Source organism: Macaca thibetana, chromosome 20 (assembly GCF_024542745.1).
Source record: "Macaca thibetana thibetana isolate TM-01 chromosome 20, ASM2454274v1, whole genome shotgun sequence".
In the NCBI taxonomy this organism is placed as follows: Eukaryota; Metazoa; Chordata; class Mammalia; order Primates; family Cercopithecidae; genus Macaca; species Macaca thibetana.
In genome coordinates, this window is record NC_065597.1 from 29,544,770 (window position 1) to 29,572,075 (window position 27,306).

Sequence of the window (27,306 nt, forward strand, 5' to 3'; positions counted from 1 at the left end):
CCTAGGCTGGAGTGCAGTGGTGTGATCTTGGCTCACTGCAACCTCCGCCTCCTGGGTTCAAGCAATTATTGAGCCTCAACCTCCCTAGTAGCTGGGATTACAGGTGCATGCCACCATGCCTGCCTAATTTTTGTATTTTTAGTAGAGACGAGGTTTCACCATGTTGGCCAGGCTGGTCTTGAACTCCTGACCTCAAGTGATCCGCCCAACTCGGCCTCCCAAAGTGCTGGGATTACAGGTGTGAGCCACCGTGCCCGGCCTGTGATTTCAATTTCTAAGGAGCTTTTTCTTACCAGTCCATTCTCTTTTAAATGGACACGATGGCCTCCGAGTCCCTTTGTGACTCCTGTATGAACATGTCCACCACGGCTAGCGCGTGTCTCAAGATGCCGATGTCCTCAGCTGTATGGCAGCTACTTGTTGCCTCCTCATATCTGTAGACGAGGCCCAGACTCCCGCCACAGGTGTGTGGAGAAGCCCTGGCTCAGACGCTGCCTCCGCAGCCCAGGAAAGTCCTCCTGTTGTTTCTGAATGCCGGTGCGGTCTTGCCTTCCACACCGGGGTTGGCTGTGGCTTGCCACCGCCTGGTCTCCAGCACTCTTGGTCTTACTACTCACAGATTTTCTTTCTCCCGCCACAGCCCGGCTTCTAATACAAATGTCAATGTTGTGAATAGGGATTTGTACTCTTAAAAGTGTCACCAGCCTTCCTGCTGGGCTTTTCATTCCTGCTCGCTGTCCGCAGGCTGTTTAGGATCCTCACCCACCTCACAGGACTTCTATTTTTAGAGCTCATGTTTTCCTGTATATTGTAAGATCAGAGCAGATACGAGCAAAAATTGACACATTTTCCTTTTTGAAAAACATTTTTCTTAATAAAGTTTCGAGGACACTTCATTGACACAACTTTTTTTCCTGCAAAACCGTATCAAATGTCTCAGGACTAAGGAGCGGATGGTGCCTGAGATTTTCTCGATTCCTGCAGTGAAGCTTTTTCACGATGTGGTTCCTTCACTTTGAGTCCCTCAAAGGCCCCACATTGATTTGTTTTCTGTTTATTCAATTGTATCATCCTAGCTACTTGGAGGCTGAGGCGGGAGAATGGTTTGAGCCTGGGGGTTCAAGGTTGCAGTGAGCAGTGATCATGCCACTGCACTCCAGCCTGGGTGACAGAGTGAGACCCTGTCTCAAAAAATAATAATAGATATAAAAACAAAAGGGATGGTCTCAGCACTTGTCAAGTGACTGTCTTCCATTCATTCTTCCCTTATCACATGTGAGTGACACAATCCCGATGCTGATGAGCACGCAACAACCGTGGGAACAAGAAGTTGGGTAGCTGAGTACCTGCCTCACTACCACCTGTCACCACAGTCCTTGGGAACTGTACCCACAGTTCTCCCTGCAAAAGACAGGGCAGTCAAAGGTGTGCAGGCTGATACATGTGGGGGATTTTATTTCACGCACTTGCTCTTTGGTTTTTCTTACACGATGTTCCACAAATATAAAAATGAGAAACTCCTTCAGATTATCTGTGTATCCATACACCTGGATTATTCTGGCTAAAGTGTCAGGGAACCCCAGCAGTCTGGCTTCCCTGAGTGAGCCTGTAGTGACTGGTTTAATCCCGCCGTCTGAGGGTGGGGTGGTCATCAGGCATGGCTGGACACAGGAGTTTCAGTGGTGGGGTCAGAATCCAGCTTCTCCCTCTCCCGGCTCCAGTGGGTCTATTCCCAGAAGCCCTTGCTCCTGTCGGCAGGGCTGTGCCCACTGCCGGCCGGACAGGGAGCGGACAAGGCAGGGATGACTCACTTGCTCTTCTCCTCGAGTTGCTATTCTAATGGCAGCAAATCCACAGAAAAAAGGTAAACAAAAAAACAAATGAGAATCTTTCAAAAAGAGAAGTGTTCTTTAAAAAAAGAGAGAAAAGAAGGTGAGGACTTCAGTGTAACCAGGTGACTACTCTGAACTGGGGGTTGAGTCGGCCTCTGACACTGAGCTGAATGCCCAGTGACAAATGTGACCAGCCGTGCGGGTGGCGGGGAGGCCAAGGACACAGTGGGCCCAGGGCCCAGGGCCCAGGGCCAGGTGTGGTGCTTCCAGACGTTTCTACTCCCCCATTTTATTCATGGCGACTTGGGAAGGAAATCAGTCTTTAATGAGCAAATCTAAGGCCGCGTTTTCTTTCCAAAGTCTCCACGGGATTTTCACGGGAAAACCAGTGAGAAAATGCCCTTTCAAAGAGAAGACTGAGTGTCCTGAAAACATTTTCTTTAAAGTGCGTGCAAGGGCTGCCCTCTTGAGGCATAATAATGTGCTTAAAATAACACTTGGTAAAACCCTCTGGCTAAAAAATCAAAATTTCCAAAGCATATACATTTGAAGAAAATAAAATCTCCACTTAAAAGCTTATTTTGACTTGTTGCCCGGGATCAATTGCAAAAGCGCTTCTGTTGAGAAAGGACAGTTCAGCCAAACTCCAGCTGGTTTTTAGAAACAGAACTGGAGGGAAAAAACCAGAAAACGTAAGGCACTGGGCAAATGTGACGTAGGCTGGGATGAAACCCGTTCTCCCAGAGCCGGTCTCTCCCACAACACCAAGTTGCTCCCCGTGCAGCCAGCTGGCTGAGGGCCCGGAGTGTGTGTCCGCAGAGGGAGGAGTGGGCTGGGGAGGGGAAGAAGGGATGCTGGCTCCCCAAAGTGTGACCTGAGGACTGATCTGAGCTGCAGTGAGCACTTTTTACCCAGGGGCTGAGCTCCCTGGGCTCCTGTGACGTGGATGGAGCTCTCTCTGCCATGCTGCCAGCTCAGGACCCTAAAGTCCAAGGGCGCTCTCTGTACCCGGCATGCAGTCCCGGCCAGGGCCTCTTGAGAGCCGGATCCTTTGTCCATCTTCTCCCGTTCAGCCCACCCCTGGCAAACCCGAGATCATCTTCACATCACCCACCCCTGCTTCGCCACTCACTCAGTCCCCGGCCCCTCTGCTCTGTCCCTCCAGAGAAACACAAACTGGCTCAAGGCCTGAGCCTGCACGAACGGGAGGCTGAAGTCTGCGTGTGCTGTGAGATGGACTGTGGGCTCGCTTCCCCACTCACAGGAGGCCCTGGGCGTTCACTGAGTGGTGACTTCTGGAAAGAACCGAGACCCGAGCAGCTCACGCGGTGGCTCTGCCATGTCTTGCCACACAGGCCTCTCGAGTGCCATGGGAACCGGAGCAGCAGGGGATGGGGATGGTGAGTCTGCAGTGAGCTCTGTGGCTCTCCACAAGGTCACTTGTCCCTCTGCTGCCTGGCCAGCGCCACCCTCAGGGTGTCGGTGCCCAGGCGCAGGCCCTGCAAGCAGGAGACGGCCTGCTGGGCTGCGGCTGAGTCTGGGTAACGGAGGAAGGCTCTGCGCTGTGGGCCCTGCCAGGTGAGCCGCAGGGGCACGGAGCCGAGTTCACGCAGGGCTCTCTTCAGGTCACTCACACGGGCGTCCCGGGGGAGGTTCCCAACATAAACGTCGGCTGCAAGCGGGGCACCCTCCCCTGCTGGGGAGCCACGGGCTGCCTCCATGGAATTGGCTTCTGGCCCGGGTGTGTCCGGGGGCCTTCTGCCAGCACTCAGGGGCACTGCCTGCTGGCGGCCTGGTTCCGGAAGGTGCTGGTGCTCACCCTGGAGGGTGACGTCCTTCCCAGCCTGCTGCTCTCGGGCGCGGAGGCTCCTCAATACTGGGATTTTCTCCATCATCTCCCGGCTGATCTGAAAAGCAAAGCAGTTGCAGCTGTTCTTAGGGACAGACTCACAGGGCGCCTGCCACACACGCGTCCACACCTCTGACTACCGGCTGTGCTACACACGTGGGCTGGATGCCGAGGTCTAACTCAGCCCTAGGGACGGGACTCCCACTGTCCCACCCACTGTCTCACACAGACGATGTCACCAGTCTGTAGCTCTGCCCCTTGCCCCTGGCTTAAGGGAAATCAGCGCTCATGGGGGCTCTCTGGAGCGTTTGCCCACACGCTGTGGAGGTTGCAAGGTTGGGCCTCCATTTTCCTCCAGGCCCAGAAGCAGGAAAGTAAAGCTAGGGCTCTCTGCTCAGGCCTCCTACCCAGAAGAGGCACTTAAGGTTGCTACTAATGGGATTACAGGGTTACCAAAGGCAGCTCCCCTAATGACTTCCCCCTCGCCCGAGAATAACGGGGAGCTGCCTCTGTATCTGCCCCCTATCTGTGCCTTTGGGTGGGATGAGGACTTTAATAGGATCACAGGGGTCTCCTCTCCACTGAGGGAACATCTGTCAGGGATCATCCCCTTCAATGCAGAGCCAAAAATGCAGAAAACAAGGCAAGTCTGAAACACAGCTTTGAAAACACTTCCTAGTGACGGGTCACCAAACTATGAAATCAGTAATACTACGCAAAAGCTTAAGTCTCAATTGTATGGGATTTGTAGACAAAGGACATCTTTGGCTTTATCCAGATTTTTCTAATCAATCAGCTACTGCAGCGGGCCCCTTGGAACAGACTTGAACTGGCTTGAGGCAGCCTAAACAGTGAAGGCCTGTTGGCTCCGTCCTGTGGGGCAGTTTGCACTGGGGGCTGCCTGTGGGTCAGGACAAGTCAGGTGACACCTGGACCACCGTGCCCTGTGCAGAAAAGAAACAGACACTGTGTAGTCCTTTTTGACAATTCTCATTCTTTAGAGATGTTTTTTATTTTTCTTTTGGGCACCAAGCTTTCACATGAGCATGGTCACCAAGAGGCAAGCCGTGGTCACCTGCAGGCCTCTAACAGAAGTGAGTATGTCACGGTATGAGGCAGCACATGAGCTAGACAACTATAAATTGTTCTACAAGATGAAACAGTTCAACTAGTATCAATGCTCTCATTACATTCAGAATAATATGTAATTTCGAGCAATGGTTCTTATCCTTGGCAGGGTGAGAGAGGAACCTTTGTGAGGAGCTGGGGTTCCCTCCCAGGAATGACTCACCCACAATTTTCTGTACAATTTCCCAGGGTCAATAAAGGCTATTCATGGGCCTCCAAGCTACAAGAGGTGCACAGGCCCCAAGTTAAGCATCAATAAATTAGAGTAATAGTTAAAGATAAACACCTAAGAACAGCCAAGTGCGTTCCTGCAAACCTAGAGGCTCTCAGTCCTCTCTCATCTAGTACCTGGCTCTGTCTCCCAGTGCTGGGTGGAAAGTAACCTCCCCTCCCGGCGAAACCTTCGCTTTGGTCAGAGTCCTCTGTGGTGGGATGCCACTCTGCTCCCTGGCACTGTCACATCAGAAGCCTTGGCAGGTGGCAGGCACAAGGCCTCATTTTGGTCTTGAATGGCAAACAGACTCTTGGCTGTCATAGAAAGACTCTGCAAAGACTTGCTTCAACATTTCCCATTGTTCAGACACAAAGGAACACAACTCACGTCTATGTCATGAACATATCCGCGATGTGCTCTTTTCTAATTACAAGGCATTTCCCTTCCACTGGGCCCTCAGCCATCCTTCTCAACTGACTGACTGCGAGGAGACGTAACTCATAGAGCAGTATCATACAAGCTCTGGGGCCCAGGGAATCTCAAAAAGGACTGAAGTCCAACCAACCCAACCTCTTTCCACACCTCTACTCCACCTTCTCAGAAAGTTCAGGCTTTTGTGTTCTTCTGAAGTATTTAAAAATAGATATAAACTGGTCATCATTTGATTTTGAAGGATCTTTTAAATGACCAGATTTAGTACTGAGAACAGATGATAAAATTTAAAACTGCAATTACAATGAGAGAAAAAGTGTGACTATGCATTTATCTGGAAGAACTGAAAGTTACTTGGCTCTGAGGACAGCACCAGAAGCCTTGAGGTGAGAGCATCAAGTGGGCTGGGGGTGGGGGTGAGGTAAGGAGTGCAGTAAGGGATAGGGGTTCGGGGGCCGGCTGCACCCTCCGGGTAAACACTGCTCTTCTGATGGGGTCTATCGGGAGCTGCGCCAGCCCAGTTTCCTGCCCCCCGAGTTACTTCCCCTCCCATCTGTGTCCAGTAGCACCTCAAGGTTCCCTATGGCAGAAGCAAGCATTCTCGGGCGAGGCTTCACACTTGGGGTTTTACAGCAGAAATCTGTTTTGAAACACGCGGTGGGAAAGACAAATATATCCTTCCATGCACATCACAGGGAGCTCCTCCATTCTGAGCCAGCAAACATACAATCGGCTGAAGAATAATGAAAACATCTTAACCACACATTATGAGCTGACTGGACGGCCAGGGCACCGACACACTGGCATCCGCAGGGGGGCCGTTAGAATGGAAATGCGCAAGTGTGTTCCACTGAAGTAAAATCGCTCTTTTCACGAGCAGTGTTTTTGGGTAAAGGATGACAAGGCTTCGCATCAGCTCCCTCCTCCTCAAGCTCTAATGGAAACATCTTCCTGGCTGTGGGGCGGCTCTGCCACTCTGCCAGCTGCTGGAGGACTGGGCCGATCCCTGCCACAGCTGACAAGAAAGCCTCCTGTGCACCAGCCAGCAGGGTGGCTGGACGCCACGGTCGGGATGAGCGCATGGCAGTGCTACTGTTTCCCGGCTGGCAACGGGGAACAGCTGTTACATTCTGCCAATGTGGCACGTGAAGTGAAACATTTTGCTTGTTAATCAAACATGAGAAAACATTTTTGCCTTTTTATAACTAATTCTATTCTCAAAAAAATAGAACTTGTATTTATATTAAATATTATTATATTATCATATTAAAATAAAGTTTAAAAACCTGTCCCCTAGACATGCTAAGTCAAATATGAATCTGAAATCTGACTTTTAAGATATCTGATTGAGAGTCAGAAATTGCTCAAAAAGCAGAGACTTGGGCTCTAATCCTAAGGCAGCTACATGCTGCTTTTACCATTTTGGATAAACTGCTTTTCTTTCTGACTCCTGCATTACCTGACCTGGAGATAAGGAAACTGGATGATCTTTGAATCCCTCCCCCTTTTCTTTTTTCTTTTTGAGAGACAGGGTCTCACCATGTCACCCAGGCTGGAGTACAGTGGCACAACTCATAGCTCACTGCAGCCTTAAATACCCAACTCCAAGCAATCCTTCTGCCTTAGCCTCCCAAGCAGCTGGCACTCCATGTAAGCACTCACCACCACACCCAGCTAAGTCCTCTATTTTCAGTAGAGATGGGGTCTTGCTATGTTTCTCAGGCTGGTCTTGAACTCCTGGGCTCACGTGATCCTCCTGCCACGGTCTCCCAAAGTGCTGGGATTATAGGCGTGAGCCATGCTGGCCAAGATAAGCAGACATCAGAAGTATTTCTAATACTAAGTTCAACCTCCATAAATAGTGAGTTCTCTTGCCCGAGACTAAATGTGATTGTTCACTGATGAAAATGCCTTAAGATACTTCCAAATGGCCACAGTGAAATAACCATATGGAAGGTATGGTCAGAGGAGAGCACAGGGAAGGCCAACGGAATGTGCTGCCTTCCGTAAACATAAACGCCAGGTAGGCCTCGAAGCCTCTGCTGGCTCTCTAAAGGCAGAATCTCTTCAACATGGCTCACGGAAAACCCTTTTGTTCATAGTTGTTTGATCAACTATGTCAGTTGGTAGAAAAAGACTCAATAGGGCCACCCCTTTACAATCACGCTTCTACTGGGAGTGCTGGCGGACAGCAAGGGCGAGGCCTGGATCTCCCAACAGGGGCCTGACCACAGGCAGCACTGCGTTCGACTGTACCCCAACATCGGGAAGGGATGGCTCAACTTGGGAGGGGTATGGAAGTCACTAAGAACTATTTAGTAAAAAAACATTTCTGTTTTCTGGTATACATGATCACCTTAAAACTGATGCTGCGAGATGCCAGCTTCCATCTGCACACCCTGGCTCCTGCCTGGCTGTCGTTGCAAGGCCCGTGGGAGTGACGTGCCTCCCTCCGCCTGCTCTGCACAGAGTCCTGCATGGGACCAGCAGCTCCTGTCTCACTTTCACACTTGGAGTTTGGGCCCTGGGAGAAGAGCAGCCGCATGGTTCGCCTCACACAGACATGCTTGAGCTTTCCGTGTTGGCTGTTCCAGTGTCACCCTACCCACGTGTGTGCGTGAGTTTTAAGGACTGGCGCATCTTTAACTATTTTTGTTTCTAAATTCTCATTTATACCAACTGAGTACACTGGGAACAGATACCTACCTTACTGCTGTGTGACTGGGTTCAAATGCACCTGGGCACAATGTCTACCTTGGAAAATGTTGAACAAATTTACTGTTTTTTTCCTAAATATTGTTGATTATAAAATTAGGATATGCTTGTTGTGGGAAATTTGGGAAAAAAGTAGAAACATTTGAAATCCTATCTCCCAGAGATACATACTGTTAATATTCTGTTGTATTTCCTCCCTGTCTTTTCTCTCTGCCTTTTAACATGAGCAGAATATGAAATTCATTATCAAGCATGTATAATATCATATTGTACCTTTTCTACTTTATACCACATGCATTTTCTCATGCCACTAAATATTCTTTAAAAAGCTGTATGCACTTAAATGGTCTCCCCCCATCCCCATTTTAAGGCACTGCAAGTCTTCTATAGAAATTCAATAAATCCTTATCTGAATTTCTACATATTTCTCTAGAACTGATTCCTAGAAGGTAAATTATTAGGTCAAATATAGTAATTCTTTTTCAATGAAAGCCTCTCTCAGCCCTCTAAACGTACTGGCCCAGTTGTGGGTAGGGGTTGGTTCACAGTTAGCTGCATTATTTGCAGAGAACAATTTCGTCTTATGTGGGATCTGAAATTGGGCTTTGCTGTCCCAGGACTGCTGTCACAGAGGAGACTGTCCTCAAATCCTTTTTCTTGAAGTGTCTATAGATCAGGCAGCATACTGTGGCCATCTGAAGACCACTCTCCCAGCAGGCTGTGTGGGGAAGAACGGGCCATGCTTTGAAAGCTACAGAATTGTTTCCTTCAGTATAAGCACGAGAGTGGCTCTGGAAGAATCCAGTTTCCTTCATTAAGGAGCAAATGAGTTGACCCGGGAAAGTCAGACGCACAGACCTTGGTCTATGGTATCCTCGCCACCCCCGTGGTAATCAGGAGCCATATGCTGATGGGAGTTCCAGTGAAGAGCACAGGACGGGTGAGAAGATGTGTGTGACTGACAGTCCTTCCACCTGGCAAAGGCCAAAAGGTCCTCTGGCTTGTGGGTCTGGTGACAGGGACCATAGGCTTGTGGGTGCCCGAGTGGCTTCTCCTAAGCCCTCAGTCTCCTAGAGTCAGGCTGGCCTTGCCTTCGGCGCAGGTGAGGTTCTGGAGTCTGTAGCCATGCCCTACCATTCCTCTCCATCTCCGAGGTATTCTAACATGTATCTTTCTGGCTCCCCAGCTCAGGCCAGCTCTAGGGAAACACTACAATGGTGTGGCGCGTCTCCACTGCCCAGGTGCGGCTTGGGCAGAACGGGGCTTCCAGGGTGGTGGCAGACCCGGGTCTCCCCAGAGAGGCTCCACCCGCTGCTGCTGTCCAGGTGCTCACTTGGGTCCAGCAGGTGACCGTGGGTCTCAACAGGAAGTTCTGTTCTTCTGTTGCCAGTGACTCACAGGACACCACTCAGTCCTGGAAGCTGGCTGGGACTCTGCCCCACAAGGGCAGGCACTGGTCAGTGGCCGGGGCGGCTCGACACTAGCGGGTCCGGGAATTCAGCCATTTTCGGTTTGCTACTGCACAGAGCTGAGGCAGCCAAATGGCTCTCAGCCCACTGCAGATCACCTGACACATGGCTGTCACAGGGAGTGACATCGCATGACTGTCTCCAAGATCAGAAGATCACCGGAGCTGGACGAACTGCCCAGAGGTTCAGGACCACATTCCAGCTTCAGGCCCAGGTCTCTGGTACCATCTCCAGCCTGGCAGAGATCCTTGGTGTAGCTGGGGTTTCAGGGAGTCCTGGGTTCTCAGGGTGCGGTGACTGGGAGATGGGGCAGCAGTGGCTATGCATCTTGTGGCTTGGATGTGGCCAAGTCACCCTGAGTTTCACGGGTCTGTGGGTGAGGCAATCGCCCCCAGAGACAGAAGAGCCCACGAGGACAGAGCAGACAATGTGCCTTCTAGAAAGGAGGAGTAAAAGCAGAGCCTTCTGGGGAACGTCTCTGTGCCTCTCTCTTCCTGCCAGAAAGTTTCTGATGAGGGTGCAGAGCGCCGGAATGCACTTTCAGCCCCTTTCCCAACCCTACCAGGCTTCCTTTGTCGAAGAGGAGATGGAGGAGGAACAATGGCTCCTCGTGGGGGGTCTCTGCAAAGCACCTGCACGGTCACAGGCGGTATGGAGCAGCCGAAGGGCTGGAGAGCCGGGTCAGTGCCTTTCTCTCCTTGTCCTCCACTGAGAGGTAGTAAAGGGCATACCAGGGCACCACGTGACAACCCGTGGCCACAGGGAGACACGTGAAGGACCCCATCTTGGCTCAGTGAGCTACCCAGAAGGACCATCCTAAGGATTCTACCAGCAGCACAGAGAAAGAAGAAACATGCATGACGTCCAGGAAGATTTCTCAACTTTAACAACCAACCTCCCATTTGTGACAATGATGAAGACTGTGGCCATGCTCGCAAGCATCGTCCTGGGCATTCTACGTGCACTGCCGCGCACCCTCCTATTTCAAAGACAAACGAGGGGCTCGGAGGGTGTGCTGGAGGTTACAGACAGAGCTACAAAGTGGGAAACTCTTGACTGCTAAACTGAGCAATACGCTCACTGGCCACTTGGTCTCCTTTCTTCAAAATCATGAGACACAGGCTGAGAAGAGTCCACGTGTATGTTGACGGTGAATCAAGGAGATGCGCTGTTTACAGTAACTGCACTCAAACGGAGCGTGTATTAGACTGCTCTGTAAGACAGGGCAGGACGTCAACTATTGGAAAGGTGGAACAAAGGCCAGGGAATCAGATGCTGAACTATCTTTGTGTTTTGAAAGTGAGTAAAGGCAAGGCAGTTTGTGCTTCCTTCACATCCTTCCACAAGCGATCGACAGTGCATCGCAGATATCCCAGTGAGATGGCCAAGAGGTAAATTCTTGGATTCTAAGACCTACAAACCTATAGTGATAAATCATTACCACTATAATATCATGGAGGGGTATACCAAATATTTGCCAAAAAGTCCATTTGAAATGATATCATAACTTAGCACTTAACAGTCCCCCCTTCCACATCCAAAATCTTTCCTGGAATTTAGGGATTTTTTTTTTCTCCCAACAAATGTTGATAAAAACTCATTTGAGCTGCATGGTTAGTGAGACTAAAACAGAAACGCTGGGGGATGGAGAAAGTGACTGATTTCCTCTGACCATGCAAAGGGATTACCAGGTGGTGAAACTGAGAACACAGGACCTAAAATGAGAGACATGTTTTTAAAAGTTTGAGATTCTTGCTGAGGCCTCATAAACAGTGACCATTTTCCTGGAAGAGGGTCTGGACAAACAGTGACGCCCCCAATGCCCTCCCTCCCCCACAGTGCTGACCCTGTTTCAGGAACCTTGGTTTGCTTTTCTGTAAGAGGATATATTCACCTAACATGTCCGATGACTTCATTTGTTGCTACTTTTCTACTTTTCTTGTTAAAATCTTCAGAAAGTAACCAGGCTGTTCCTAGCTCTCTTCCGGGAGAGGCTGTCCAGGCTCCCCCTAATATGGCTGCAATGGGCCCCTTCTCTAACGTGCTGGCCTGGAGGGACTGCCAGCAGCCTCACTGTGGCTAATGCCCTTGTGCAACTTTCCCACCATCCCTGTTCTTGGCTCTGAGGAGCCACCAGCCTCGCGCTCTGTCTAGTGCATTGGCTTCCACTTACAAGGAAGCTGTGGACCAGAGTTCCCAGGTGAAAGACTCTGAAGAAAGACACCAAGGGATATTTTCATTTCCTGGCAGAGCAGTGACCGCCTTCTCCCCAGTGCTCCTGGTGCGCTTGGAGGGCCGCCCATCCACTCTGGGTCACACAGGCTATTCCCTCTGCTTTCATCAGCAACCAACCAAGGAGTGCACACCTGAGAGGCCCCAACAGTGCCTGCCCAGGACGCCTGCAGGGAAAGTCCCTGCTGGGCTGTGGTGAAAGTAGCAGGTATTTTGTGTTCATCCTTAGAGGTGGATGCTGTTGATTTTCTATGCCCAAAGGAAGGATACTTTCAAACACTGAATGACTTGGGTTTAAAGAATGGGAGACGTGGACACATATGCTTATTTGACCAATAGTTTTGTCCACACGAAGCACAAATGTCTTCTCAGTAATTCTGGCTGTTTGCCAGCAGACACAGCATCATAGCCTACAGGCTGCCTCAGGGTCAAACTCCTACTGCAGACTAATTTGCAACGTGTGCCATTACCTAATCTGGAAATAAAAACCACACATGTATAAAATGTACAAAGGCTTGGTACTGCCTTCTACTCAGGCTAGATCTGCTTGAAGATCGAGATCTTCAGTTAAAAAAAAAAATCCGGATTTAAAAAGGGAAGACCAATGAGATAATGCCAGGCAGAGTTTGCTGCACCTGGGATGGCAGAAAACAACTCTTAAAAATGAAAAACAGTGGGCAAGTAAAGCTTCAAGGCATTCGCCCTCCTAGCCCATGTGGCCATTTCTGCCATCCACAGAGGCGGATTTTAAACCCAGCTGCTTTTTAGAATGCCAGAGATCTGTAAGCAGATTCTTGGGCCTGGGCCTGGAGATTGTCATTCAGGAGCCAAATTGTTCAAAAGCTCCTTGGGTAATTCTAACGTATAGCCACGCTGGGATTGCCAACAGCTCCCATGCCGGACAGAAAACACTTAAAAGAGGAGGGGCCGCTAAGCTACAGGCCAGAGCTGGCCACGGCCGTGACCCACCTTGGACCAGGTGATTCCCATTGGCTGTGGGCGCTCACAACCTGTGGTGATGACTCTGGTTGGAGTGAGGATGTAGTCAACGGCGATGTCGTGCTCCTCAAGGAGCTCTTCAGGGATGTCCACGACCTAGGGGAACGGAGGCGGGATAAAGGGGCTGGTGGGAACGCCACTGCAGGATAAAGGGGCTGGTACGAATGCCACTGCAGTCGTGCACACTGCCCCACCCAGTGGGAATGTGAGGCTGGCTAGAGAAGCACCCCCACATTCACTCTGGTGCTGAGGCTTAGCCACTGCACCACTAGCAAGTCCAGCCCTGGCTGATCCACACCACTCATGACACAGCATGGTTCAGAAGCAGACGAGTCCCTTTCCCCACCCCCTGCTCCCTCAGAAGAGAGTGGCAGTGGCTCTGCTCAGCCCACTCATAAGGAGCACCTGGCAGTCGTGGACGATGGTGACCACCGGCGTCTCCTTGCTGACGGCACCTATGGATACCATCATGGCATATTCCAGATCAGCGTAGCCTTCTCCCTTCCCGATTCTCCAGCCTGAGAGACAACCGAGAATCAGTGTCGCTGTGTGGTCCGGGGCATCGCTGAGAAGTGGATTTTCCATCAGGTCCAGTGGAAGGAGAAGCTTGAACTCAATATCCCGAGCTAATCTATAGAAATTTTCACAGAAATGCCCACCAAATGCCCACAAGCAGCCCACCATGAAGATGGACTTCTGGGCATTAAACAGGAATAACAACACAGCAAATGTCAGGTGGTGAAAATACAATGATGTGAACACTGGACCGTTTCACCGTGTCACAAAGGGAAACAGCTCACATTCATGTCAGCTTTATGTTAGCAAGACTCATACTTAAAAAGAATGAAAAGAGCAGTTCTCAAAAAGACTAAAAACAAATTCCTACTGAAAGCAAAATAGGTTTAATCAACTTACCTCGGGGGAGAATTGCCGCTGTGAAGTCAGGAGCCCGTGACGGCACGGCCTTGTTTCTTTAAAAACACTGAATAGTCACCACTGGACACCAGGTCCCGAGGGACGGTTTAAGCAGTACTAATGTGTTTTGCAAATTTGTAATGAGTGGCACCACAAAAGGATTATCTGAGCCTAAAAGAGCAGCTAAGATGAAATCGAGGTTTAACAGCCTCTCTAGCCAAATCAGCTATTCAGAGACAAAAATGCAGGAAGACAGGAGACATCAAATGCCTTCTGACCCTCACAGAGAAGCTACAATTCCTCTTGTGAGAAGCCTGAGGCCCTTCAGAAACGGAGGCCTGCGTGTGGCACCACCAGCATCACCCGCAGAACACCTGCATTACTGCCGCTGTGCCTGAGACTCACATCTGATCGTGCTACTTTGACACTTCAAAACCTCCAACTGTGCATGCAAAGAAACAAGAGAAAGAAAATCCAACAGAAAAAATAGCAAAGGATATGAACAGTTCACAGAAAATGACAGGCAGATAAGCAGCAAACATACAAAATTCTTGACTGACTCCTAATTAGGTACAAATCAAAGGCAAAGGAGATACTATTCACTGCTCACTAGCAGACTGCAAAAAGTCAAAGCTGACTCATTCCAGCTCGGAACACGGAAGCAGAGACAGAGGCCGGGCACCACTGTTGGGGCCGAAAGTGAGCGGCCCTTCTGGTGGCAACATCGAGGCTGACAAAATCCATCCTTCAGTTCAGCAACTCCCCTCCGAGGCCCTGGCCCATGGAGAGCCTCAAACACGCACCTAGACTATCCCCCAGAACATACTTCACTCTAGCATGATCTGTGAGGGAAAAGACCAAAGCCAAATCTGGAAATAACTCATAAAGTATACATCCATCGGCCGGGGTGGGCTTCAGTTATTGAGGGGCAGTCACGAGAGAACACCGTGCAGTTCCTCAACACCAGCCGAGGAGGCCGGCCTGCTGTGCTGACAGGAGGGGCTCTAAGACACATTCTCCAGCGAGGCACGGAGCTCTGTGTGTGCCACTGTCCCTTCTGTGAATGTGGAAAAGGGATGTCTATGAATCTATACCTATAAACTATAAGACAGGGGTTCCGTTCCCAACTCCCGGGCCACAGACCAGTACCAGTCCGTGGCCTGTGAGGAACCAGGCCACACAGCACGAGGTGGGCAATGACTGAGAAAAGCTTCGTCTGTATTTACAGCCGCTCCCCGTCATTCTCATTACTGTCTGAGCTCCGCCTCCTGTCCGATCAGCCGCGGCATTAGATTCTCATAGGCGTGCAAACCCGCGCATGAACTGTGCGTGCCAGGGATCTAGGTGGCATGCTCCTGATGAGAATCTAATGCCTGCTGATCTGTCACTGTCTCTCATCACCCTGAGATGGGACCGTCTAGTTGAAGGAAAACAAGCTTAGGGTTCCCACTGATTCTACATTATGAGTTGTGTAATTACTTCATTATTTATTACGATGCAGGAATAACAGAACTAAAGTACACAATAAATGTAATGTGCTTAAATTATGCTGAAACCATCCCCTCCGTGGACCATGGAAAAATTGTCTTCCATGAAACCGGTCCCTGGTGCCAAGAAGTTGGGGACCATTGCTATAAGATATCTGTGTTTCAGCAAAACAAACTGTCATCAGAGTGAACAGAGAACCTACAGAATGGGAGAAAATTCTGCAACCTATCTGTCTGACAAAAGTCTAATATCCAGAGTCTGTAAGAAACTGAAACAAATTTACAAGAAAAAAACCCAAACAACCCCATTAAAAAGTGGGCAAAGGGCCTGCACAGACAGTTCTCAAAAGAAGACATTTATACGGCCCACAAACATGAGAAAAAGCTCAACATTGCTGATCACTAGAGAAATGCACATCAAAACCACAATGAGATACCATCTCACACCAGTCAGAATGGCGATTATTAAAAAGTCAAGAAACGACAGATGCTGGCAAGGCTGTGGAGGGATAGGAAGCTTTCACACTGTTGGTGGGAACGTAAATTAATTCAACCATTATGGAAGACAGTGTGCTGATTTCTAAAGGACCTAGAACCAGAAATACCATTTGACCCAGCAATCCCATTACTGGGTATATACCCAAAGGAATATAAATCATTCTTCTATAATGACACACGCACATGTATGTTCACTGCAGCACTATTCACAATAACAAGGACATGGAATCAACCCCAACGCCCATCAACGATAGGCTGGATAAAGAAAATGTGGTACATATACACTATGGAATACTATGCAGCCATTAAAAGGAACGAGATCATGTCCTTTGCAGGGACATGGATGAAGCTGGAAGCCATTATCCTCAGCAAACTAACACAGGAACAGAAAACCAAGCGCCACATGTTCTCACTCATAAGTGGGAGCTGAACAATGAGAACACATGGACACAGGGAGGGGAACAACCCACACTGGGGCCTGTCAGGGCAGGGGCAGAGGGAGGGAGAATATCAGGGAAAATAGCTAATGCATGCTGGGTTTAATACTTAGGTGATGGCTTGGTAGGTGCAGCAACGCACCACGGAACACGTTTACCTATGTAACAAACCTGCACATCCTGCACATGCACCCCGGAACTTAAAAAAAAAAGAGATCTGTGTCTCACACGCATGCTACTATGTACGACATCTACACTAGGAACTCCTAATGGGGCAGCTGGGGAAGGAACAGGGAAGACGTATGGTAGAGCTTTCTGTGCTGTTCAATTTTCGAAGCAGACACATGACTACTTCACTACTTTACACAGGGGGTCCGGTGAACAATGAAACTTACAAAGCATTGCTTTCTTCTTATACATCCCTGAACCTGATGATCTTTTTCAAGAGGTCCGGGACCTTTGCTGATTTCCCACCACCTAGAGCCCAAGTCCCATCATCTGGCCTCAAGGCTTCTGAGAAGGGGCCGCAACCTAGTAAAGGCCTGCTGCCTGAGGACCCTTCAGCCCTCTCTGCCTGGACAGTGGCCAGCATGCAGGAGCCAGCCCTGAGGCCACTACTGAGGAGATGCCCCCTCCAGGCCGGCAGGTCCCTCCTCAGACTCCCCCTCCCACTCCCGTCAGTCCTGGCTTGTGTCAAGCACTGATCATGTCAAGTCCTGTCCTGGTCCAGCTCTCGTGTCTGCCCCACCCACACACCGTGTACTAAGGTAGACCACCCAGTGCCTGCCTGGTACACAGCAGGTGCAGCAGGTACACCAGAGCAGTGTGTTCCTGAGTCCCCAGCCTTGATGACACAGACAAAGCACCGGAAACGGGAATGCAATGAAAGCAAAGAATAATGTCCCCACATCAGCTCCAGTGGTGGCTGGGAAAAGAGGGTGTCCTGAAGCTGGAGATAGCGAGGAGTGGTGCGGTGACCCTGCCCTCTTGGCAAGGGCCCCCTGGCCTTGGGGACCGAGAGCAGCCTGCCTCGCACGCAGCACGGCAAAGCACCAGGCCTCAGAAGTCTCAGCGACACACCACGTTGTTCAGGGGTCTGCTGCTTCATCATAAAAACAAAGCTTGGAAGGTACTGTTTTTCCACTTGCTGGAGTCCCTCCAAAACCAAGTATTTACTGACACACTGAAAAGAAATTCAGCTCCAGCTCACTTAAGAACAGACAGAAAACATTTCACCACCTGAAGAGAGAGCTATCTCACTTTGTTTTCCCCGCTAAGAAAAGTGAAAATGCTGTACATGTGTTGGGCTGGGGCCAGGAGTGGGGGCGCTGAGCCAATTCACCACTGAAAAATGCAGTGGCTTCGGAGACCAGGTAAGCGCATCCAGAAAGCAGAAATCACCGGCGACTTTTGAAAGACAAACAGCCTGGCACTGACAGCCTGGCACTGACAGCCTGGCACGCAGCCGCCTTCAGGCAGAGCTGTCACACTCAAGAGTTCCCATTTGCTAGTCTTACCTTTTTCAGAAACGGCGACGGATCCCACCACAACTAAATCCACAAGGACCTTGGAATCCAAGCCAATGGGGACACTGTAGTTCCTCACACCCTGCACACCGAGACATGGATCGGAAAACTTCAACGCCAGCTGCTTCCTCATTTTGTAATTCATGATCAAAGTGCGCTCAGGGTTTGAATCAACCTCTCGGACAAAACCGACGCAGGCACACACAGCACCGCGCATGTGGCGTTTCAGGAGAAGCCGCATTCCAGAAACCGCTTTAGGGCAGTTCCCGTCTCTTTCCCAGAAAGGTGGCCAAGGGGAACTCACAGCACAAATTCATAGGCTGCCAATTTCATAACATTTAACAAATCGTTTCTCCCCATAAGGCAGAAAAGCACAGTGGTGAGAACACAGGGGCAGAGTCCCAGGGCACTGGGTTCAGGGCCTCTGAGCCACAGGACCCCAGCAGGCTGGAGCTCTCTGAGCCTCAGTTTCTTCCCCTGTAAGACAGGGACACCACCCTCTGCCTTGTCAGGCCAGTGTTGGAATTAAATAACAAAACATATGCATTTAGCACATAAGACATGGTCAGTAAACACTGTATGACATATTTATTCAATATAAAATCCTGAAGGGCACTATTTTTATGTACGATATACTCACTTCTAAAAAATTATCCCTTCACCCAAAATGTTCCAAAAGTGTATCGCTTTATATTAATGTAGTTCTGCATGTAAAGAATAGGGAAGTTGAATACATTCATGATTCTCGTAACATGGTTTATGTAAATCTCAGGAAAAAGCCATTTTCAGTCCTGTATCCAGCAGTAACTGATCATTCAGTGTGGCAGTGGGCTCTGTCTGTCAGTGCAGAGCTATGACAAGTTCCGTAAGGATCAGTGCATACGGGTGGCTTGGGGTTTCCCGACAGTCACACAGGGGCCTAGTCCAGGAAACCTCCACTGCAGGCAACCCTGTGTTCTCATCATCTCACAGGAGCCATCGGGGGCAGGCACTGACCGACTGCAGAGGAGCAGACGGCTTGCATTTGTGAATGCTGACCATCACCATGGTTTTGTCCCATTTTTCTACCTTTATTTTTCCTTTGCTCCTTTCTCTCTCTCTCTATATATATATTTTTACTTTATCGTATGTATTTTTATAAATCATATCAAATTCTATTTTTGGAATAAGCAGGGTGCTAATAAGTAAACAATAAAACATTCCAGTTTTATACATTAGGCTTAAGTGGCGAATCCCATAAAAAAGGGTATCTTGAATTGCCTTATTTTTTATTCTCAGTAGATTAGAAATTAAATGACTTGGAGTTTACTTTAGGATTCTTAAAAAAGCCACCAAATTCGACTTCCTTAACTGTAAAATACATGACCAATTGTATTATAATGCACCCTAAAGTCATACTTGTACACTTGGTTTTACTAAATTGCGAGGCATTCAAGAAAATCTTAAATTTATAATTGTCAGCAATTACTCATTCAGAACTGGTGAGGCAATTTCCAGTGGAGCACGTTTTGGAAATTCTATCCCATCTCCCCAGTCGCTCTGGCGGCATCTGACGAACAGGCTGGGGATAAGAAAAAGCTCCACAATACTAAACATCGCAGGTTAACACTGGGCAGCGCCGAGAACCAGATCACTCGTCTTCCCTTTTCTTACAATAAGGAATTTATAATTTGCCAATTTGGTGCAAAATAGAAATTGAATTACAGAAATAGAATCTGTTTACTCAGTCTTCCTACTTGGCTCCGTTAATGACAGAATTCTTGAATACTTTAATATCTCTGTTCTTTTGGCCCTGTTAAAAATGAATTCCAACTGCGTGATGCTATCTTATGCTAACTTGTGAGAAGCCTTCACAGGGTACAGTTCTTTCCTAGGTGGGGACGGTGCTTCTGGCGCTTACCTGAGAGGTGGCACATTTTCTCAAGATGTCTTTAGTTGCCCCAGGGGGTGGTGTGATCTTATTAAACAACCCCGTTCTCAGTCGTGGTGTTGGAACCAACAATGTTTTATTGCTCTTTTAAAGAAAAGACAATCAATAAATTACAAAATTAAATTATTCCATAGGACTTTCTTATATGTGCTTTTACCATTTCAGGAGGAGAGGCAAATTACTATTATCTGCATTCTTTTTTTGGTGTGTGCCAAGGAAATTACTTATTTGAAAACCTAATTAAATAATATGTGGGGTCGATTTTTCTTAGAATCACCACTCGGCACCTCCTTACCCTGAAGAGCCACAGTGTTTACTAAACTTGCTAATTTGACTTCACTTGCCATTCAAAATCGTTACAGGTAAAAATTGACAACAGAAATCCAAACTGCCGGGCGCGGTGGCTCAAGCCTGTAATCCCAGCACTTTGGGAGGCCGAGACGGGCGGATCACGAGGTCAGGAGATCGAGACCAGCCTGGCTAACACGGTGAAACCCCGTCTCTACTAAAAAATACAAAAAACTAGCCGGGCGAGGTGGCGGGCGCCTGTAGTCCCAACTACTTGGGAGGCTGAGGCAGGAGAATGGCGTAGACCCGGGAGGCGGAGCTGCAGTGAGCTGAGATCCGGCCACTGCACTCCAACCTGGGCGACAGAGTGAGACTCCGTCTCAAAAAAAAAAAAAAAAAAAAAAAAAAAAAAGAAATCCAAACTAAGGCTGGTTCTGACAAAATCCCAACCTCAACTTTCCTGTGCCCTCTCTGCGCTCAGCACCAAGAGCAACAGAGTTACAGTAATGTTGTCATTGGAAACTGGCAAGGCATAGCTACCTTACTCAAACGTTTCTATGCAGTTTGGCTGTTCAGCAAATCACAGTCAAAGAGACCAGTAGTCATGATAATCAATACACCGACACATGCCAATAGCCCTTTACTTCTACTTAGTTCTCAAATGCCTATTGTGAGAACCTCTACAACAGGGCTTCTCAAAGGGAGGGCCCTGGGCCAGCGCATCAGTGCTTCTGGCACCTGTTCGAAATGAATCAGCCCCTCTGGGGGAGCTCTGATGAGCCTTCCAGTGACTCTCATACACACGGAAGTTTGAAAACCGCTGGCTGAGATGTCTCATAGATTATGCAAGGGTAAGCCACAAGGCAATCACAAGATCTGTGAAATCTTTCATGTAAATAATAGTATATTTTAGTTTTTGAGCAGGAGATGACATCGCAAGACCAATAAAAGACCCATAACATCTGTTTGGCCTATTTCAACAAAGGCTTGTCAACCACGAGAGCAAAGGACTTCAACACAGCACTCTAACTGCCACGTGCTGCTTTTCTGTGAGTGGTGGAGTGTGGCTCCCCTCATTGGCAGTGTTGGAGTCCTGTGCACCACATTATGGGGATCACTCTCTCTTTTCTAGAAGCTGCTCATCCTCTGGCTCAGTGGATCTCAGCCTTTAGTGTGCATTAGAATCACCAGCAAGCTTTAAGAATTACCGAGGTCTAGACCTCACTCCAGAGACCAATTGGAACCTGGCATGGCCAACAGACAGTCTTCAAACCTCCTTGAGTGACACCACCATGTGGCTAGAGCTGGCAAGTGGCACCTAAGCCAGTGGTCCTGAAGCCTGCGTGCTTGGAGCACCCCCAGAGTATTGATGAAGCAGAATCTGATGCCACTCTAGAGACTCACAGGTCTGGGGTTGAGCCTGGGAAGCTGTGCATGCCTCCCACACTGGGGACTGTGCGGTCAGATACTGGCCGCTGTGCCTCTAGGTGTGGCCTGAGGCTGTGCATGTCACCATTGCCTGCCCACACACAGCTGGGGCTCAGGAACCTGGATTTTTACCTGCATCCCAGCTGATCCTTAAGTCCCTAAAGTTTCCAAAAACCACTGAGGACCCTGTAAGCACCAGAACTCAGGGACCACATGTGTGTTGGTGTCTTTCACCACTACATCCTGTGCCCAGCAGGCAGCCTGGGAGATAGGTCAGTTGTTTATGCAGTTGTTTCTCCAGCCTGAATAAACGATGGCATGAAGCAACAGGGATTTGCGCAGGTCTACATCCCTCTTTCAGGCCGTCTTGGCTAAGGCTGACCTCCACACGGTCAAGGTTTCTGATTTTTGCTCTGAGGGGCTGACAGCTGAGAACACCCTGAACTTCACACCTGCAAGGACTGGCTCTGGAGTCAGGTGGCTGGGTCAGAATCCTGGCTGTACCGAGACTGACGTGTGGTAACCTGAGGTGGAGCCTCTCTGCATGTGGTTTCAAGTGTCACAGAGGAGAAGAGATGGCTCCCACAGGACTACTGGAGAGCTAAACCACATAACACAGGGAAAACATTTAGACAGAACTGTGCCTCGAATGCAGCGACTGCTGACTACTGTCCTTCCTTGCTACTGCTGCTATTCCTACTTCTAGCTTATTCAAATGATTCATTAACTGAGAAAATAAGGCTGACAGGAAGCTACGCTTCCAGAAGAGCCTACATAGAAGTCTCTCTTGGGACTGAACCGCCATCAGCAGACAAAACGATGTCCCACACGAGCCTGGACCCAGGGCAGGCCCCTTCTCTCAGCTCCAGCAAGAATACACTCTGCCATTCCCCTTTCTTTGCCATGCAGTGTGGAAAGCGCTCCTCTCGCCAGGGCTTCTCAGGAATTTGACTTGACCACTTGGGTGGGAGAATGGTGTCAGCACACAACGCGTGGCAGCGTAAGGCAGAATGTCGACGATGCTGCCGTGAGATGGCCAGTACTATACTCATGTTATCAGCTGTGATTTGCTTCAGCAAAACCACACTAACCATTACATTACATTAATGGGGTGATTTGAATCTTACTGATTTTATAGTTTTGTTTGTATTTAACTTATATGCTTATTTTGTTTTATAGTTGTATAAAAGCTATCTGCGTTAAAATTTATATCAAGTTTTATGTTTATCATATTGAATTAGATTATAATAAACTAATTTAAACCAACCCTGGGGGAGTTTTCTTTTTTTCCTTGAAAAGGGGCCTCTATGTTTTCCGTCGAGAAACAGTGCTCTAATGGATACATTTTGAGGGCACATCAGGCTTCTTACTAGTGATGGATCATGTTTCAAAGAATTATAACACTACACCTATGGCAAAAAGAACTAAATATGTTGTAATCTCCCTCCTCTGATGAAGCACATCAAAACTGAGAATGTTTCCACGCCATAGTTTCTGTGTTTGGTTGGATAGGAAGAAAAAAAATAAAAATTATAAGAGCATGCCTGAATTTAAAAAGTTCAACAGTGTTGAGAAGAAACTTCTCCAGTTCTTACCCCTGGTCTTCATAGTCTCAGAACATGACAAGTGACGTCTGTCATCCAGAGGCAAATGATTCTGTGTTCAGCCAGCTTGTCAGCATGCTCATTTCAAATGGCAAAGTGGTGTCACCATTTCAGCGCCGGCTCCTCAATTCTGGACCATCACAGGTTCTGCCTGCGTTCCCTCTCTTGTGCGGAAGCCATTGTTTTGAACATCCTTTATCTCTGAATTTAGACACATTTGGGACTCCCGATTGACTGAATGCTAAACAGCTAAAGGGTTTCTGAACTATTCTTGGAAAAATCACCACCAAGGACACTTTCTCTACTGGAGGGAATCAGAAGCACCGACTTTCTAAATACAAGACAGACGTGTGCGCTGACCAGCGACCTGGAAAAGGTGTCCCCCTTGGCGGCCAGGTCTCGGCTCGGCTCAGGGAAGCGGAATTACCTGCAGCGCCAGCAGCCGAACGCCTTCCAGTGGTTTATCAGGGTCCACTTTAACTTCCTGTGTTCTGGCAAAAACGTCTAGGTCTTTGATGTTTTGGCAGGCCAGATAAGACCCCTAGTTAGGCAAATAGACAGAGGTGCACTTACTTCAAGGACGAAGAAGCGAGCATTTTTCTGGGGGGCGTCAGGATTTACTTTAATGGTCCTGGCCGTTTTGAACGCCTGCAAGCATGGGAGTTGCTCAGCAGCATGAGAAGCGCCCTGTTTCCAATGCAATCGCACGTTACTGAAATGACAGCACGCTCTCAGGCCAACTGCAGCCCAAGCAGCTTGGCCCAGAATCTCACCCAGACAGGCATTAACAGTCACTCAAAGAAACATCTAAGGAAGTAGTCTAAGTAAGGAAAGGGATTTGAGAAAAGGAGCCTAATCCCACTTGAGTTTTAACTGAAATAAAACACGCACTCCAAAAAGAATACAAATCACGAGTGCAAAATGTGATGATTTTTCACAAAATGAAGACTGCTGTGTAACCACCACCAAAATCAAGCAACAGCATGACCTGGAAGCCCCACCTCTCTCCTGTTTCATTCATTTTTAAAGATTTCTACATGATTCTCTACATCCTTCATCTTTTCCTCTGCCAAGACACCTTTCTCTCTCTGGGGTCAGAAGTATTAAAACAAAACACAGTAACAACAGAAAATCATCAAAAGAGCAGTTTTTCAAAGGGACAGGACAGTCTTGGAACCACCTCAGCTGAGGACCAGAGAAGGTGGAGCTTGTTGTGGAGAAGCCAGGCTTGGGGAGAGACAGTCCCGACAAAATGGGGTGAAGCAAGCAAACAGCTAAGTCCTTCAGGCCAGAGAGAGCATTTTTGACAAGCGCTGTCTTTTTCTCTTGGAAAACAGGCATGCCAAAGATTATGAACTGTTGCACTGCCTCTTTCAACTAACCTTTTTTTTTCTGTCAACCCTGTTAGGAACAGCCATCTTTGATTGTCTTACATTTTGATTAGCTGGGAAACTGAGGCCCAGCATCATTAGGCTGGCAAGGCATTCATTTCTTTCCAAAGGCGCTAGAGCCTGGACTTCCAGTTCAGTACCCTTCACTCCCTAACGCTCTTAGCAGGGTCAATTTTGTGAAAAGCCATCACAACAATAACATGCTTCTGGCCAGGATAAATATTTTACTTTGTATCATACAGAAAATAGCAAGTAGCACCACTTCACCTAGAGACAACCAAGCCGCCCTGCACAGAGAGGCAAGAGGCCCCAGGTGAAGGGTAAACAATGTCTCCAAACGCTAAGGACGCCCTGGCCAAATGGTTTTGATTTCACACCACTGCTCACTGCTCACCACATTCTAATCCACCATGATGCAGTACGAGAATTTTATTACGAGTGTTAGTCATTTCGGAATATCTTGTTTTCCTTTTCCAGACTCCAGAAATGTGTCAGTACCTTAAAGTTGGGAATCCTGTGATGAACAGGTCGGGGAAAGTCAGCTAAATTTTGTGATTCCATGTGGTCCCAAATTTGCTCACGAATGTCCTGTTTGGAGACACCTACTGCAACAGAAGAGTCCCACTTAATAACAAACAAAGGAATTCCACAGCCCATGCTGAAAGCCTGCTCCAGTTACACGCTCAGCTCCCCACATAGGAGTTCATGACTATGCCAGACCAGATTGAGAGGGTTTTTGGTCTCTACATTGAAAAATGTAGTAAGTTTTTTTTTTTTTGAGATGCAGTTTCGCTCTCGTTGCCCAGGCTGGAGTGCAACGGTGTGATTTCGGCTTACCGCAACCTCCACCTCTGCCTCCCGGGTTCAAGCGATTCTCCTGCCTCAGCCTCCTGAGTAGCTGGGATTACAGGCATGTGTCACCACATACTCACGAACAATTATTAAAGTTCACAGTAAATTAAACATAGCTCTAATATTTAATCCAGTTATACTAACCTTGAAGCAGTAGGGGAGCCAAATACAACTCAAACCTTCTAACCAAGCCCTCCTAGAGTCCCTGCTTGGGGACTCAGGTTCTGCTGATGTAGAGAAACTGTCCTCTCAGTCTGTTCAGTCTTGACATAACTATGATTCCCTTATTCTTGCCGTAAGTCAGGTAAGCTTGCCTTTAAGTGATCTCTAAGACAGCTATTATTTTGGATAACTGACTGCAATCCCCTTTATTAGTGTGGGCTTAATAATTAGATGACCATGTTGGCCTCATCTCTTGTCATTCCTCACTCTGAATCCAAAAAGTGGCTCAAGGACTGTTCTTCCCTGGCCCCAACATACCTGCCTACCTCCCTCTCCCTTTCAGGCCTGTACCTCCTCTGCTCTCCCTCAGGTCTAGCTTAGATTCGACCTCCCCCAGGAAACACTCTTTGAGTGCTGTCTCAGGCAGATGACCCTCCTTTAGAAATCTAAGGAGTACTCATACCATTTGGGTTTTTTTTTTTCCCAAACTGGAACAATTACTACAAGGTTACCGCATGCCTCACTTTCACTAACATCCCAGAGGGCCTGGAATATCCCCAGCCCTGTGCAGGGTACCCTGTGGGACACAAGAAATGTAACACTGTGACCCCTGCTCTGGAGTCAATTAATCCCATAACAGTGATTCCCCCTAATAAAGCAATGGGCTAACTGGTAAGGGGAGGGGTCATTGCAAAAGAAAAGGGCAGGGCCTTTCCTTTGGAAAGTTACAAAAACATGAGAAATAATTAAAATAATAAAAGGTGACACATAGTAATGTGTGAAATGCCTGAACCCTATTCTGTAATTGTCTGTTTGCTCCCCCAGCAGGCTGTGGGCCCTGCTGGGTCAGCGTGGGTCTCATTCACCCTTAAGTCTCCAGTCCCAGCTCAGTCCTGGCACAGGACAGGCATCCCAAAAGTCACTCTAACCATGACGGCATATGATCACCCTCCGTCTATGTATTGTGTGCATCCTGCACACGTAGTATGGGTGGGAGTGGACCTGTTCACAGTTGGGGTTCCGGCATTTAACAGACCCTGGCACACCTTTTGTACTAGTAGTATGGGTATCTGCCAGGCAATCCTGCGAGCAATCATCCACCCCTTCCCCCACTAGCGAGTGACTTCCTACAGGCCAGGGGCTCTACCGGAGGAAGCCTCGCCAGTGCCCAGAGAGGGCCGCGCGGACAAGGCTTCCACAACCATCTGTTAAGACCACAGCAGTTAAGCGACCCCCGCGTGTAAGTCAAACCGGCTTCCGATCCTGCCCCTGAACCTCAGTTTCCCCGACCTCACGGGGCCCACAGGCTCCCCGACGTGAACGGCAGGTGTCCCTCCCGCCTTGTCTTCCCGTTATCTTTATTTGGTTGGACCCGAACCCAGCACAGACCCTCTCCGATCCCCTCGCCCGCCTCCGGTGATTCTGCGCCATCCTCTGCCAGCCCCCGTGGCCCCGCCTCGACCCTCACCGGTCCCGGCCGTCCCTCCCCATTCCCAGCCGCCCGGGCGCCGCGCCGCGCCCCTCACCCGCCCTTGGCTCCATGGCGACGCAGTCACCGCGCGACATCTCCCGGCGCCGAGTCTGGCGCGTAGTGACGTCACCCGCTTCGCGCCTGCGCGACGGCGGGAGGGGCGGAGGCTGAGCAGGCGTGGCCCGGGCGCGCATGCGCGGGCGGGTAAAACCCGTGCCGGGGACCGTCAGGGACGCTCCCGGGCATGTCGTTCGTGCTGTTAGCTGGTCATTGTCGAGCGCCGCCCGTGACAGGCGTTTTGCCAAGCCTTGGAGTTACTGAAAGAACAAGTCCCTGGCCTCTCGGGGCCCATTGCCGGTTGAAACACATCCCACCTCCTCTTCCAGTCCTAGAGGCCGCCTCCTCCGGAAAGCCGGCCTTGATTGCTCCTCCTGCAGGACGCGGTTC

At 49.0% G+C, this 27,306-nt stretch overlaps 1 protein-coding gene across 7 annotated transcripts; it reads right to left on the minus strand.

Annotated features, from left to right (window-relative positions):
- Positions 1-1,438: 1,438 nt before the first annotated feature.
- On the minus strand, positions 1,439-26,984 carry MTHFSD (methenyltetrahydrofolate synthetase domain containing). 7 transcript variants are annotated; one of them, XM_050773728.1, is made up of 8 exons: positions 26,915-26,984; positions 24,873-24,979; positions 23,411-23,524; positions 19,634-19,747; positions 17,725-17,815; positions 13,276-13,388; positions 12,841-12,966; positions 1,439-3,739 (listed from the first exon to the last, which is right to left on the minus strand). In XM_050773728.1, exons 1-8 carry the CDS (start codon positions 26,952-26,954, stop codon positions 3,269-3,271), a joined length of 1,176 nt encoding a protein of 391 aa, XP_050629685.1. In that variant the 5' UTR covers positions 26,955-26,984; the 3' UTR covers positions 1,439-3,268. The 7 variants fall into 7 exon arrangements, with proteins under 7 accessions (XP_050629685.1, XP_050629686.1, XP_050629688.1 ...); XM_050773729.1 differs by lacking the exon at positions 23,411-23,524 and adding an exon at positions 23,557-23,670; XM_050773731.1 differs by having other exon boundaries at positions 24,873-24,976; positions 26,915-26,981.
- Between the last annotated feature and the right edge of the window lie 322 nt (positions 26,985-27,306).